General features: G+C 37.6%; 1 protein-coding gene across 1 annotated transcript in view; it reads left to right on the top strand.

Annotated features, from left to right (window-relative positions):
• The window catches only part of dock4b (dedicator of cytokinesis 4b), a 279,898-nt gene that overhangs the window by 170,692 nt on the left and 92,450 nt on the right, over positions 1-16,756 (top strand). Inside the window, 6 exon segments of the mRNA XM_055153283.1 lie at positions 4,863-5,016; positions 8,145-8,242; positions 8,421-8,504; positions 11,011-11,111; positions 13,160-13,241; positions 15,004-15,174. Coding sequence (XP_055009258.1) covers positions 4,863-5,016; positions 8,145-8,242; positions 8,421-8,504; positions 11,011-11,111; positions 13,160-13,241; positions 15,004-15,174 — 690 coding nt within the window.

The following is a 16,756-nucleotide window of genomic DNA, read 5'->3' as shown; positions in this document are numbered from 1 at the left end:
GTATCGGCAGATACTCAAACTCAAATGACTCGGACTCGAGGGCAAAAAAATGTGATCGGGACATCCTTATTTTAAACCTGATTCCCTTTATTCCTTTGTGTTACTCAGTTCTCACCAAAACCATCTCCTTTTTGGTCTTCTGTGCTCTGATTTTTGTATTCTACCCCTACACCACAGTCTCTGAACTATATAAAGCAAAGTTGATGTGGCAGTCCGTCTTTGTATTTCCACTGACGTCCATGACCTTGCTCTTAGTCATATTTTCACACATTTTGTTTAGCTGGACACATCAAAAGGCCCAAACAAATAAAACAGGCCTGCATCCCTGTGTAAAAGCCACTGGGAGGTTTTCTTGGGTGTAATTTATAATAATTGCAGACTACATGCACATTTTGCTTTGCTACAGGGGGGAGGCTGTGTGTGTGTGAAACCTCGGATAGACCAGGGCATGGAAACTACTGCAAACTCCTCTGTTCTAAGAGCAAAGACGGTATAAAAATGTGGACTAAGGGAGTGTAATGTCACCTATAGGCTCCAGCCAAATGAATTATAGGATGAATTTGGAGTTGAGTTCCATATTAGGAATGGGAATTGATTTCTGGAGAAATAGTGAAAATAGTGAAATAGAAACATGAGGATCACGTAGAGCAGGTTAACACGAACATTTTAAGACCAAAATGACGAGGCTCACAGCAGCAGTTACGGAGAGAGCGGTGACAATGTTTCAATGTAAAGTCAATTGGAAACGGTGTCGATGGAGCCAGAAGCGCCCCCATGATCACTTGCTATTTGTAATCTTAGCTATGTCCATTTGTATATAGCATTTTAGTTGTCTATAAAACCACAGAAGGTCCCAGATATGCTCAATAGAATAAAATGCAGAGGTTGTTTTAAATGTGTTTAGGGTAAGACTAGTATGTTTCCTTTTATCCTGATTTTGACCTTGTCTTTAGCCTTTGATTGGGTCAAAGTATTTTCTGTTTTCTAATGTTGTACATCTATGAATCAGTCAAGGTTTATTTATAGAGCACTTCACAAGATCATGACAACAATAGCATGTAGATCTCCACACAAAATAATAAATATTTCTCTGCACTGATGTAGTGAAAGAACATTGGTGTAAGAAGAGGACATGGCTAGACTGAATGATTTGGAAATATAATTATTACGCAAAATTGACTCGTGAGCTTTATTCCATTTGATAAGTTTGTTACCTCCTCAAAAACATACCTGGAGCTGTGTGATTGAGTAATCCTACATTATTAGTCTACCTTCAACATTCTCTGTCCCACCTTATGATGTCGTGTATTGATAGTTTTGAAGTTAACAGCTACCTTTTACTTTTTGTTCAGTGAAGATCGGCATTTCCAGGGCTGAAATTATCCAAATGAGCTGAGTGAAGGTGTATGGAGTTTAAAGCACATTGGAGCACTTTCTGTATTACATGTCATCACAAGGTGGAACAGAGTGTTATCTGTTTGAGCGAAGACCTCAGACTAAGGGCCTTTTTACACGAGAACGACTAAATATTTTATTGGAAGTGCCTGTTGTTTATACGGTGATGGTGTTTTTGGGCTTAAAAACGCAAAAATCTAAAACCACCCTCCAGATTGGAAAAGCTGTATATGCTCTCCGTTGTAGCGTTTCTGTCTACACTTAGTAAAACGCAAAACTCTGGTCAGATCTGCTCACATCGTGTACACGTTTACGTCACGTACATACAGTACACAGAAACAAACATGTCAGATCATTTCCATGCGCTGGACCTTCAAGTTGCTCTGGCAGTTCTAATAAACTTATAGGAGGCATCCCAACAAATGTACAGAATATGCAGAGATACTATTAGTGAACAGAGAAGGATCTACAATTACCTGTGTCACATTCTGGATGCACCAGTTTGTCGCAGGCGAGCCAGACGACCATGGATGAGACCTGGGAGAACCAGTTGATGGTGGGACAACTTTGTGGAAGGAGTAGCTGATGAAAATACGTGGCTTGAAAAACTTCCGTATGTCCAAAGACGCCCTTGTTGCTTTAAGTACAAGCATACACAGTCAAATTCCACACACTTTTGCGTCACTGTATGCACGCAGATTTCCTCCCAAAAACACTCGTCTAAACGCTGAATAAAAAGTGAAGATGCGGCACCACTTTTGCGTCTTCTGTTCAGATCTTCATCATATAAACGTAGCCTAAATATGCAGTACTTGTGTGATAAACATGTGTGAATAAAACAAAACACAACTCCAGGTCTGTTTGCGATAATTAAACAACATTATAACACAGAACAGAAAATAATGTAATCTGAGCCCTTTAATTAATAATGAAAAGGGGGGTGTATTGACCTTGAATAAAAAGTACTGGAAAGTTACACACTGTGGCATTAAACTTTTATGTGCAGAGGCGGCCCTGCTCATAGTGTTTTCAAGGTATTTTTAAAGCAAAGAAATAACTGTAATTGAGTAAATAAAAAGAAAAACCTGGAGTGAACCATTCCTCTATGCTTTTCAAACACAAATCATAAAATATAACTAATCAGTCATAATAACTGTTTTCCTCGACAGTGTGACAAAAAACTCTATTCCAACTCTATTCATATTTCAACCCTTAACCTGTGAAGTACCAGTTTTTAAAAAAAAGGACCACTGTGGTAGCCTTGTGTTTCCCACCACAGGAAAGAATGAGCTCCGGTGCCAGATGGACGTTGTTGAAATCTCAATGAAACTGGCATGGCCTACTTTCTCGTCTGGCCTAAAATAAACTCACAAAAATCTGTCCAAACATTGTAGATACCCAGACACCGGGAAAATGAAATGTCTAATTATTGACTTGTGAAGTTTTTGTAGAAATCTTTAGAGGCCAAACTCAGAAACAGGATTTATTGATGTTATGTAATGTTGTAAACAGAATCCTCACATGGTTTTAAAACTAGGGCAGTTCCTTTGATATTTAAAATTTGAGTTGCTTGTACAATTTGTCTGAATCTCAGTTTGGTGAATTTTGCAGTATTTCAGGTTTGATTGAAGTAGTAATAATCAACATAAGAACATTTAGTAAACAGATTTTTTGTTATTAATTTATTATTTTTTTTAAAGACGCTCTATGAATCTTTTGTGGATAGGAGTCCTGTAATCTTCTATAGTACACATTAAACATATCTATCTATTTTTTTTGCTCAATAATACCTTGAAAAACATGCAGTCTTAAAGTAAACAATATCGCCCCTTCCACACATCTGACCAGTAACTTTGCCTGGAGATGGATAATGCAATACTGTGGAACATTCTAGCCAAAGCAATAACACCTCCATGGAGACAAGCAGGCGAAGGACACTTAGACTTAGACTTAGAAAAACTTAATTGATCCACAAGGGAAATTATTTGGACACAGTAGCTCCCACATCACAATAATATGATAACAAAGAGCAAAAATATAAATGGTAAAATAAATTCTAAATAAGTATCAAAACAAAAAAAATAGCAAGAGACTGGTGTCAGATAAGACATAATTATATAAATTTAAATAAAGTAAAAAATAGAAAGATAAGTAATAAAATATAAAAATGACAGCTTTATACAAGAGGTCATAAGAAGACAGCGCAACAATGATATGATGATTGACAGGACATAGGGTTATCCGTTACATAAGGGCAAGTTGTTGTACAGTTGTAGGGAGTATTATCTGTTACATAAGGGTGTAGTTGTAGTATGTTGTTACAGGGACAGTTGTAGGGAGTATTATCTGTTACATAAGGGTGAGTTGTTGTACAGTTGTAGGGAGTATTATCTGTTACATAAGGGTGAGTTGTTGTACAGTTGTAGGGGTATTATCTAAGGGTGATTTGTACAGTTGTAAGGAGTATTATCTGTTACTTAAGGGTGAGTTGTACAGTTGTAGGGAGTATTATCTGTTACAGGGTGAGTTGTACAGTTAGGGATTAGTATTGTACAGTTGTAGGGTAGTACATTGTAGGTATATCTGTTATTAAGGGTGAGTTACAGTTGTAGGGAGTATTATCTGTTACTAAGGGTGAGTTGTACAGTTGTAGGGAGTATTATATGTTACTTAAGGGTGAGTTGTACAGTTGTAGGGAGTATTATCTGTTACATAAGGGTGAGTTGTACAGTTGTAGGGAGTATTATCTGTTACTTAAGGGTGAGTTGTACAGTTGTAGTAGTATTATCTGTTACATAAGTAGGAGTACAGTTGTAGGAGTATTATCATAAGGGTGAGTTGTACAGTTGTAGGGAGTATTATCTGTTACATAAGGGTGAGTTAGGTATTTTGTAGGGTAGTGAGTATTATCTGTTATATAAGAGTGAGTTGTACAGTTGTAGGGAGTATTATCTGTTATATAAGGGTGAGCAGTTGTACAGTTGTATGGAGTATGGTATGAATGTAATGTATGAATGCAAAAAAAAAAATAAATAAATAAAATAAATTTAAAAATAAAAATCAATCATAGTACACCTTTAGAGAGGTAATTTTGATTAACACCAGATATGACAACAAAAACTCACCTCTCTTTCAGTGCTTTTTTTCTTAATTCATCATGGAATTTTGTAGCTTTGTCGAAAAATATTTTGTTAGTTAACTTTTTTCTTTACTAAATAATTCCGTCTTGCTGTATTTGTATGTATTTGATTTCTTCTTTATGTATCTAAAATGTCAAAAGTATTAAATATGTAGGAAAAACCACTGAATGAGCGGATGTGTCCAAGCTTTTGACTGGTGGTGTATGCTGCTGAACACTTTTGAAATAACATACACACATTACTGGAACTATATTTTAGCATATCTTTTTACTTTATTTCACATTGATAACAAATACATCTTGTTTCTTTTTAATTATTCCTGTGCAGTGTGAGGAGAACACGAGTTTGGCCGACTGCTCACGTTACCTGAAGATGCCCTTCTCCAAAGCCAACCTGCCCTCCAACAACCAGACCTTAAAAGGGACCAAGGAGTCTTTCTGGATCACCAGCTTCCTCTGCTCCACCAAACTCACACAGAACGGTAAAATATGCAGAGTATTCAGTTACACTTTTGCGTTTATGGAACAGTGATATAAAGGGACCCATTTTATATACTCAATAATTTACTCCATGGTTTTATTGTGAATTCCTATTGAATTACAAGCTGGATTTGCTTTAAACTGGCAGCAGAGTGAAGACTGTAGCATTTTCTGATATTCCTGCTGCGTTGCAACACTGTAATTTCCATATTAGGGGACAAATACAGGTTTATCTTATCATATTTTCTTCTGTCTTTGTAGGCGTAACTGCTGAATATGCATGAAGGTCAGATTAACTACACTACACAGCAGCTCATTTTATATTTAAATAGAAACTCACCAAATCACCTTTAAATTATTGGTGTCTGTTACTGTAATGGTACAAATTCTCATAATAAATATATATCATACTTGTTCAGAAGTGTCGAGCTGAATTTGAATGCACAGTAAAAGTTTTTCTCAGTTACAATGTTTTATTCATGAGGGAACTAAGCCGCAGAGAGATGACTTTTTATCTCCTTTATTTCCTGTCACACTTGAAAATGTCATCATTGTTAAAGTTTTGGGGGTGTATTGAAAACTCTCTCTCTTTGTGTTGACGTGTTATACTTGTTCCAATTATTGTACACTGATCAAGATTGTGACGATAGACGGATACACGCGGATAGTCACAGTCACAGTCTCTTTGTAGTTTTCTATGAAGATCAATTCTGTGTATTTTAGTATAGCCCCATCTGTCGCTCCACATGGCAGGTTTGTATTTAGTCTGGTTTGTTCCTGGTTTGATCCGGTTTAGTCCTGATGTAGTCAGGTTGGTTTGGTCTTGTTCTAGCATTGATCAAGTCGGGGTTTTAGCTCCAGGTTTAGTCCTAGTTTAGACCCAAGACTGATGTGTTGTCTGAGCAAGCCTTTATAGTCCAATGAAGAGAACTGTTGTAACAGGTGGACTGGCAATTGATATTTTACAGCAGACATGTCAAACTCAGGCCCAGGTGCCAAATTTGGCCCACGATACAATTATATTTGGCCCACGAGATTATATCAATTATGCATTAGAGCTGACCCGCTGGCTACAGATAGGCTATAGAGTTATTATTTATTTAAAATTGTGTTATTATTTTATATTATGCTTGTTCTGGATTCAGTGTTTAAGCAAAACTATTATTAAACATTTATTTTAATGAGAAAAAGTTTAACATTACATATCTCGAAAGAAGAGAAAACATGCAGATGTTGCTGAAATGTTTTAATATTTAGTTTGGCCCATGATTTAGTCCCAGTTTTTAATTGTGGCTCTCTGTGAATTTCACTTTGACACCCCTGCTTTACAGTGATATAACGCTGGGGGTGTTGTACATGTATCTCTATTGGCAGAATGTTTAACAGTTACCACGGTGATGCAATGCACACATTAGCGAAAACTGACAAAAATGTTTTAATATAGTCTTAAATCTCAAGAAAATAATAAATAATGGATTAAACAACACATTTTCAGGAGCCTGTGATCAATACGAGTGTTCATGGTCCTGTTTAGATGTTTGATTTTCAACAAAAAGATGAGACTGACTGTGAAACTGCACTAACTACTAACTAGCTCGCTAATAATTTTACGTGTGAGAGTTTAAATACACAAATAATCTCACCTGTTGTAGTTCTAACCAAGTCAGCTCTTTCTGGTCAGATTGTGTAAACATATGGTTAGATTAAAGTTAAAATTGAGTAAGAGAGCTTCAGATATAGAGATGCACCAAACCATCTTCGGTTCCGATATTAAATAATTGGTAAAAATAAAAATATTGGAGTGCTGCACAGGATCAAAACTTGCGAGCACAGGTGCTCATCAGACCAGAGGGCTTGAATTCTTGTTGAGTAGAAAAAAGGATGGGAGAGGTGTCACGGTGTATTTATTAAATGTCACGTGACAATTAATAAATACAATCTCAACATTAATCAATTGGTATTAATAATGGTTCCATATTATGCAAAACTGACTCTTGTGAGCTTTAAGTCATGTTATAATGTTGTTGCCTCATCAAACAGACCTGGAGTTGTGTTTTGTTTCATTCGCACATATTTGAGTAACTCTTTATTATTAGTCTTTCCACATCTCCAAAGCTCAAAATGCTCTGTTCCACCTTGTGATGTCATGTACATGTAGTGATAGTTTCACGTTAACAACTCATTTTTCCTTTACTTCAGTAGGTCTTGGCAATTCCAGGGCTTAAATTATCCATATGATTCTATTGAAGGTGGAGTGGAGTTTAAAAACACAGTGGAGCACTTCCTGTATGACATATCACAAGGTGGAGCAGAGTGTTTTCTGTTTGAGAGAAGAACTCAGCCTAAATATGCAGGGTTTGTGTGTTAAACATGTGCAAATGAAACAAAACAAAACTCAGGGTATGTTTGTGGTGAGGAAACAACATTATAACACACTGCAGATCAGAAAATAACGTAATACGAGCCCTTTAAAGGTTGTATGGATTTTTTTTTTGTTTCAAATTGTCAATGAAAGTTTAAAATACCATTACAGAGACGCAGCGGCTTTGTAATTATAATGACCAAAAAAAAAAAGAATGAAAATCTATCAACTGTGGACGTGTTGAGGACAGATAAACATCAGCCAATAGAAAACGAGGCTCCCTCATTTTCTGTTGGCTGTTGGGTTGTCAATCAAACTCCCTAGTGTAACTGACTCGTCGGAGCGCGGGGATTACGTGGTTTATGCAGCGGTTCTTAGAGGCTTTTTCAAACTGTCGCTTCCTCGCATTTCGCACAAAGTTTGTCGCGACGGCGGACGAGAATCCACGACCGGTTCGCCGCAAAAGAAAGTCCGTAATTGAGGTCGCTGAAAGAAGAAGAGAAGGAGAAAAGGAGCGAAGACAAACTGAGGTGATTCTTGGAGATTCCTTCCACCGATGGTGCGACTGAAACAGACGAAGGGTCTAAAAACTGACGCGTCGGTCGCTGAATTACCTCTAGGCAGGAAACTTCAACAGTAACGAGGACTGTCGCTGTATTTCTCTTCACTTAAAAACAATCCTCTATACAACCTTTAAGTATTCTTTGTTTCATTAGTGTGTCTGTATTTCCACTCCTAACTGTTATCTCTCACCTTGTTTCTCTCCAGGCGACATGTTGGACCTGTTGAAGTGGCGTGCTCACCCTGAACGCATCAACGACAGCCTGTCAAAGCTCAAGGAGATCGATGGCTCCGAGATTGTCAAAGTAGGTCCCCTCTTATCAGATTCTGGGCCCAAAATTGCCTCTGCTCCTCTGCTGTTGAAATATTGATCGTTCCTTATTTGATTTTGTTTCATATGCTTTTTTTTTTTTTTTTTCATATTAAGTTCAACAGGTCGCTGCGTTGTGTTATAACTCATCTGTTTTTACTTTTTTCACTCAGTTCCTTCAGGACACACTGGACACTCTGTTTGGAATTCTGGATGAAAGCAGCTCAAGATATGGACTCAAGGTTTTCGATTCGCTGGTGAGTTTACTAAAGATTAGAAACTTGCTTCTTTTTTTTTCCTTTTTTTTATCTGAAAGACGTTATTAGGGATAATTAAAGTTAACATTCACTATCTACTGTCATAATACATAATAGTAATGATTAGTAAAACTGTTCTTGTCATTTCCAATTGTATTTTCTACCCCAAAATTAGACTGCATTGATTTGCTTTTAGTTTGCAAAAAGGTGAATTACAATTTTACAAAACAAAACATGACATTCACTTGATTTGACATGGGACACTGGAGGGTGGGGGCTTCTAATAAGTAGAATAATGAAAAATAAAAATAACTCATTTGATACGGGCATGGGAAAAACAGTGTTGCATTTAAAATCTGATTTCCAATGCATATTTTCAAATCTGTATTACAGTGTAAGCTTTAAAGCCACCATCCACGAGTTTATTTTGATTTTTTAACCAGTAGATGGCAGATCTGAAACCTATTCTACCTCTACCCCTCCCTTCATCTGGCCTTTGTTCAGACTTACCTGTGCTCTCTGGTCTTCTTCTGTCAGGAAAGTAACATAGGCAGCATTTAGTGGTGATAAGTGAGAATACAAGATTGGGTCAACCAGTCTAATTACGAATGGTAAATTTAAAGTCATCCAGGAACATTAAAATTTGAGAAAACTGACATGTAAACTGTTTAACTAAGCATTTTTTATTTTATTTTTTTACACCATATATAGCCCAGATGCAATTTTGTGTTGTTTACAGAGGACGTTCTGCTTCCTACATAATTTAAGCTTTTGTGATTAAATCATTTTGACATTTCAAACAGTAGTTCAAATGTGATTGCAATTAAATATGCAGCACTGATCCAGCAGCTGTTTATAGAGTTGGAGAAAAATCACTTGCCTCATTTCCAAAATAAACAAACCAATAAATATCCCACAAGTTTTTATTACAGTAATTAAGTTTTATGCTTCAGATAGTATTACATTAGACCTGTCCAGAGTGTGACCACAGAAGCCACTAAGACAAAGTTTTGGCGCTGGTCCGGTCTCTGATCTATGGTTTCTGGTTTCCGGTCTCTGGTCTGGTCTTTGGTCTGGTCTTTGATCTAGTCTAGTCAGACCAGAGTCCAGTCTCTGGACCGGTCTCTGGTCCGGTCTCTGGTCCGGTCTCTGGTACAGTCTCTGGTCTCTGGTCTGGTCTCTGGACTCTGGTCTCTGAATTCTGGTCTTATGTCTAGTGCGGTCTCTGGTCTGGTCTCTGATTCTATCTGTGGTCCATTCTCTGGTCCGGTCTGTGGTCTGGTCTCTGAACTCTGGTCTAATCTCTAGTCCGGTCTCTGGTCTGGTCTCTGCTCCGGTCTCTAGTCCGGTTTCTGGTCTCTGGTCTTTGGTCTCTGTTCTCTGGTATCTGGTATCTGGACTCTGGTCCGATCTCTAGTCCACTCTCAGGTCTGGTCTCTAGCCCGGTCTCTCCTTCACTTTCTGGTCCGGTCTCTGGTCTCTGGTCTGGTCTTTGGTGTCTGGTCTCCAGTCCAGTCTCCGGTCTTTAGTCTGGTCTCTAGTCCGGTCTCTCCTCCAGTCTCTCTGGTCCGGTCTCTGGTCTCTGGTCTCTGGTCTGGTACAGTAATGCTTCAATACTCTGTGAACCAATCTCCCTCAGTCACAGCACAGTGCGCTGATGGACTGCAGATAGATCGATTGGCTCGCCGTCTCTCCTTCCTTCTACACACTGACACAAACCGCACTTTTTCCCCTCATGTGGCATTATCGGTGATGAAACGCTCCATGGAGACGGGGAGCTATACCTTTTTCTATTTGCGAGTTAAAATCAATCAAATAAGCCTGACTCTTGGATATTTTATCTCCTGCGGTCAAATAGATAATGCAGAATTTACAGCAATCTCCACACAGAGGAAACCACAGCGTAATGGATTTAGATCACCAGCATCTTCGGTTGTGTAACATAATGGTTTTGGTCTTATGTAATATGCCTACACCTGTTCTATCATATCACCCCTACACAACTGGTGAATATTTGTAAGATGAAAGAATTATATTTAAACGATTTACTACAAAATCCAATTTCACGCATTATATCCAAAATCATGGTATTCAATTCCTGGTTGTAAAGGTGTGTTGCGTAACGTTTCTGGTGGAAGGTATGCCAGCTACTTTTCTAGGTGGAGGTGTTGTTCCTTTGTCAAAAATGTTCCACAGCCTGGCATTAAACCCGTGTATTTCCATGGAGACAAGCATCTGTGGACAGCTGACCCCACTCGCAGTATGAATATGTGTTTTCAAGATGTTTTCGAGCAATAAAAACACCTGTAATGAAATAAACGGTAGGCACATTGGTTTAATAACTTCCCAGGGAACATAACAAGCGTGGCAATAACATCTCCATGGACACAAGGAGGTCATAGGAAGTCATATCTTCCACCAGAAAAGTTACACAGCACACCTTTAAGTTCATTATTCTTGCTTTATTTGGAAAATCTAATGCTAAATTTGTCTTTTTTCTTCCTAGGTTCACATAATCAACCTCCTCCAAGACAGTAAATTTCAACATTTTAAACCCGTCATGGACACCTACATCGAGAGCCACTTCGCTGGAGCTTTGTCGTACAGGTAATTATGTTCTTTTAATTTATGTACCTTGATGTAAACTGTGAACACCAAAGTAAACATGTAAGAAAAATCGACACACATACTAGTACACATGCAAATTGGATCTTACTTGAACTACTGACATTTTAATCCCTTGTCAAAAAACTCTACTCGGCATTTAATACAACAGTGTAATCACCTATACTGTTATAAAGAAATTAATCCACTCAAATTGACCCTCCCTAAATGTCACAACAGTTGTCAGGTAACTAACTGTCTAGTGCAGTGCATTTCAGTGAGTGTGTTAGCTCTAAACGTTATGACTACAGTGCCCCCTGGTGGATGATTGGAGAATAGCGCTGTGTCGTCTTGAGTCTCCTTCACTGGTCCTTCTTTGATCCCTCCCATGCAGACTCACATATTCACGACCTGCTGTTCTCACCGGCTGCCTTCTTCACACTCGCTGTACCTGCTATGAGGCCCATGCTGATATCATGTTGTTATTTTACACACACATAAAGCACACAATGTGTCACTTTGGCAGCAATTTCCCTTAAAGAAATTAAAGAAGTTGAATTATTTAGTGTTGGTGAGAGCACGGATATACATGTTAGGTTTTCTTTCCTTATTGGGACATGAAATTAACCTGCATGTTATTTTACAGAGACTCATCCTAACCCTAAAGGTGCACTGTGTAACTTTTCTATTAGAGGGTCCACTACTGCTTGTCTCCATGGAGAAGTTATTGCTTTGTCAGGAATTTTCCACAGTGTGATATTAAACTTGCCAACTCCATGGAGACAAGCAGGTAATCCCACAAACCCAAGTTACAGGTCAGATCTATGTAGAGGTGAGACCCTGCAATACGAACGCGTGTTTTGTAAGGTATTTTCTTGACAATAAAAACACTTGTAATTGAGAAAATGCAAGATAGAGAACTGTAATGCCATGCTGTGGAACATTACAGACAAACCCTTTAACATAAACCTTAATCTTAACATATCTGAACCAGTATCTTAATTTTAAACTACTTTGTCGATCTAATGTTGAAGGATGTAGTACCTCACGAGTGTGGTCCCCACCCAGCAATTGTGATTAAATAAAGGTTAATGGCAATGACAAGTTTTGTTGCACTTCATATGTGTACTGACAAACAAAAAAACACTGCTTTGGCCTTTCCTTTTCATAACTCATTTTGAAAGCAATTAGTGAAGAATAAATTAACAATGATGTTTATACACGGCAACAGAAATAAACATGTTCTTAGCAATGTTTGAGGTTAATGAAACTTTTCATCAACTCATTATAACTTATAAACTGAAGTGTTTCATTGTGTTATTTATTTATTCTATTTTATATTCTTCATCAATATGCACATTATATAGTCACGCATATGGGGTTATTTTTTCAGTAATATATCATACATCGCTTATGTTATGGCAACAGGCTTGAAAGTATGCTTTGAAAGGGTCATTGACATAGTAGACTGTAGCGCTGTAGTCCTATAGTTGTTTAGTTGATTAATTGGACCATGATGTCGAGCATTTTTTTGTAATGGACTATTATTTTATCAGGATTATAAGTATTTATATATACCACAGCAGAAAGAAGAAGGCATGGGGTAACTTCGTGGGGCAGTTTAAAGGTCCTATATTATGCTATTTTCTGATCTGTGTTATAATGTTGTTTCATTCACACGTTTAACACACAAAACATGCAGGTTGAGTTCTTCTCTCAAACTGAAGCTGTTTTAAATATCCATACACCTTCACTAGTTGGCTTAAAGTTCACAAGAGTTTTGCATTACTTCTAGTTTTCTAGTACTTATTTGAATTAGTTCGTGCAAGAAATCCTAATCTGCAACAGCTAGCTCCTTTTAGTCCATTAATCGATGCACAGGTCATGTCTTCAGTCAGCCAAGAATTTATCTGACGAGAAGATTTCTGTTTTAATGTTTCACCTGTGTATGTGAGCGAAACGTGGTGCAGTGCGTTGTTGTGTGAGCCTGTTGGTGCAGAGGCTGGGCAGTGGCTGGAGCTGAATGGTAAATGGCTGCGTTGTGTCCCCAGGGACCTGATCAAAGTGTTCAAGTGGTGGGTGGACCGCATCGTGGACGCAGAGCATCAAGATCACATCCAGCAGGTGCTGAAGGTGAGACTGCATCAAAACACACAGAGAACACACACAAACTATACACAAAGCAGACAAAATCATGCATAAAACACACTCAAAACAGACACAAACTATCTATTATTTACAATCAAAACACATCACATTAACAGTAAATGATGAAAAAGCTGTGTACTTAAGTGAGTTAACCTATCCCTCTAACCATAGCCAAATTAACTTCTCCTTAACCTAACTCTAATCCTAAACATAACCTGGTTGTGGAAAAAATAAATTGCCAAAAATTAACATTTGTTATCTTAGCCATTGATGCACAGTTGTGGTTGTGTGGAATAACTTGGTTGGGAAAAAATTAGGCCCCCAAGTATGGTCCTTTTTTTATGAATATCAGTTTGAAATTCTGATCATTCTGATAATATGTTTTAAAAATTCCAAATTCAAATTACATTTTTTGAAATCCCAAATTTTAAAATGAAGATATTGACCCAAATTTTGCACAAGTCCTTACAATGTGCGTTAAATTAAGCAACAAGCACATTGAAATCACTGTTCTGCATTTTAAAACAAAGCCATACAAATCTAAACATCCCTGTGTCACGCAACACTGCTAATGTATGCCCATATAATCTGTGAATATATTCAACATATAGCTTTATAGCTCCTGTTACATACTCTCATATACATATTTAATGCTTTGGTTTATTCAGTCTTACACAGAGTATACACGCTATATAATGCTGTCAAAAGAGTAGCTTCACCACTCTGCCTCTCATCTATCATTCAATATACATTTGGCAACCCTGTAAATAATACTTTGTTGTGCAGTTAATAATAAACGAGAGATGCACCGCAGTTGTACATGCAGTTTATTCATGTGTGTGGCATCCAAGGACTGCGGCTTACAGTGGTTTCCTTTTTTTTATCTTCATTTAATCAAAACCAAGTGAAACAGTTTACAACGTCAACATTGTACATACATCGTGTACCTCAGATACATCATGTTGTAGTGAAAGGAAAAGAAAAGGAAGCAAAGACTGACTGGGAGATAGGGGCATGGGGGAGATCCTGGATGGATGATTCTGTCTGGAATATTCATGTTTTTGTGTGTGTGTGCGTGTTTATGTGTCATAGCACTCAATTAGAGGAAGAACAAAAAGTGTAGAGTGGTTTTCAGAATAGAGATGCCTTGAAATCGTGCATATATTTTGGCTTTGATCAAACCTCTCACACAATTCTCACAATTTACTGTATTAACTCATCAGCAACCAAACACATTCATCTATTGTCTAATTTATTGTCCATTTATTTATTTCATAAATTGTAGTGTTTCTAAATAGGCATGCCACAATATAACATTTTAATGCTACGATTATCATGTGAAGAAACATACAGATTCATACAGAAGTTATTATAGGGACAGTCCACATTATTTTCAACTGTATCCCCCGGTTAAGGTGTGGAGATGACGACAATAGACAGAAACAGACAAATGTTGACCAAACAACAGTGAATAATTGGATTAAAATTCTAGAATTGGCGCTTTTGTACAGTTCTACATCTAAATAATTGCAATTTACACGTAACCAAATAATCTTGACACCCTTTTTCCAAACACAGATCTTTATTCATCAGATAAACTATAATTACACCATGCTTTTCACTTCATACATGAGAAGAAATTAAAGTCAAACTCAATATCTTAACACTGTCACTGATACGATCTCTCATATTATGTGGGATAAGGGAATAAATACATGATAAGTACTGATGACTCTCTTCTCTTTAGGCCAGCGAGTATATCTTCAAATACATCATCCAGTCACGGCGTCTCTTCTCTTTGGCCACCGGGGGGCAGAATGAGGAGGAGTTCAGAGTCTGTATCCATGAACTCTTCATGTCCATCCGCTTCTTCCTCTCCCAAGAAAACAAAGGCACAAGTCCAGTCGCACAAACTCAGGTAAGGCTGTACAATATGTTTGTGTAATTATGAGGGCATTTTATAAGGGTTTTCAGACATAATGGCACCAAGAACTGAGTCTCTGCAACCCTCCCTGGTGATACTTTGCAGCTGACGTCATCAACATTTCCTGGGGGTGTGATACTAACTGAAGGCACTGCTCTGTCTGATGCCCTGTTACTCAAGTTAGAATTTAATCTGAGCTTTGTTTTGACCATAAAGATTACATTTATCTGGAACTACAACAGGTGATTTGATGTGTGCTGTTAAACAACTCTTACACACTCCACAATCCCAGTCCACAGTTTTTCATTTAGTCACTTTCTCCTTTTTTGCAGAAACTCAAACACTGAAACAGCACCATGAACTCACGGATTGATCAGTCTCCTGAAAAATATATTGTTGAAAGCAGTTTTTTCCAAACTTTTTTTTTCTGGGGACCCATATTTTAAAAGTCACAAACCTTTGCGACCCAAGTCAATAGACATTATTTGTAAATCACAAAATAAATCTGTGACCATTATTGAACAGTACTGAGGATATTTCATTGTTGACTGGGTGATCGTTTCTCTCTGAACTATTAGTATTACTAAGTTTTAAACAATGGTTTTCCCACAGAGTGGCTGTGTAGCTGACCCGGTCTTTGGGAAACTATGGTTTAAAGGATCTGAAATTAGTCAAATATGCATATGCTATTTTAAAACTCCAATGTTACATAAGAAAAATAAAACTTTCCCCCCAACTTTCTTACTTTCCCAAGAACCTGGCCTGCATCCCTTTAAGGACTTGTGCTAATTCAGTTGCGATAGGTGCGAAATTGTCTGTAATTGAATTTCCTGCTGCTCCGGGCTCTTCAGTCAGAACTGGATTTTTTTTAAAGTGCCCATTTTTTCCCCACTTAGCTGTGGGAGGTGGGCGCAGCAGGCAGCCGCCTTCACTGATTTTCAACAAGAGCAAAACAAACAAGCTAAAGAGGCTTGAGTAATGCATAATTACACACTACTGCAGTGGTTCATGTGTTTTATACAGCCATGTGTGGGAAATGGGTATACATGTGTTTTCCTGGAGGTTTTGGTCATATTCTCTAGCTTCCCATAACTGTTTCCTTCTGGTGCTCTGCTGATAATTTTCCCAAGCATTTTACTAACAAAAAGTAATATGAAACTATGACTGATTGGCTATTATAAAAAAATAAATAAAAATCAAGATTAATTTAAGTATATTGCTTATTAAAAAACATATTTAAAAATAGGATAAAAATAATGAATGAATACAGGAATTTCAGGCATTTCAAAATATATTTAAGTAGTCCAATTGAGGCAGGGTAATTTGTTGTCAATATTGCTCTAAATATCCTTTACATTTGCTAATGACAGACGCTCTTAATTCATCCATCTATCCATTTTCTTCTGCTTTATCTGGGGCCAGGTTGCGGGGGCAGCAGTCTAAGCAGGGACTCCCAAACCTTCCGAGGTTCGACTATCGGATTTTCCTCTCCACTAGACTTTACCCGGGAGCCTGAGGAATCTTAATTCAATTGCAATTATTCTACACCCTCTAACCTTCATAATTTAGCACTTCA

This window comes from Boleophthalmus pectinirostris, unplaced genomic scaffold (genome assembly GCF_026225935.1).
Source record: "Boleophthalmus pectinirostris isolate CB_2022bp ecotype Guang Dong unplaced genomic scaffold, ASM2622593v1 HiC_scaffold_18, whole genome shotgun sequence".
Taxonomy (NCBI): Eukaryota; Metazoa; Chordata; class Actinopteri; order Gobiiformes; family Gobiidae; genus Boleophthalmus; species Boleophthalmus pectinirostris.
This window is presented reverse-complemented; position numbering and strand designations above follow the sequence as displayed.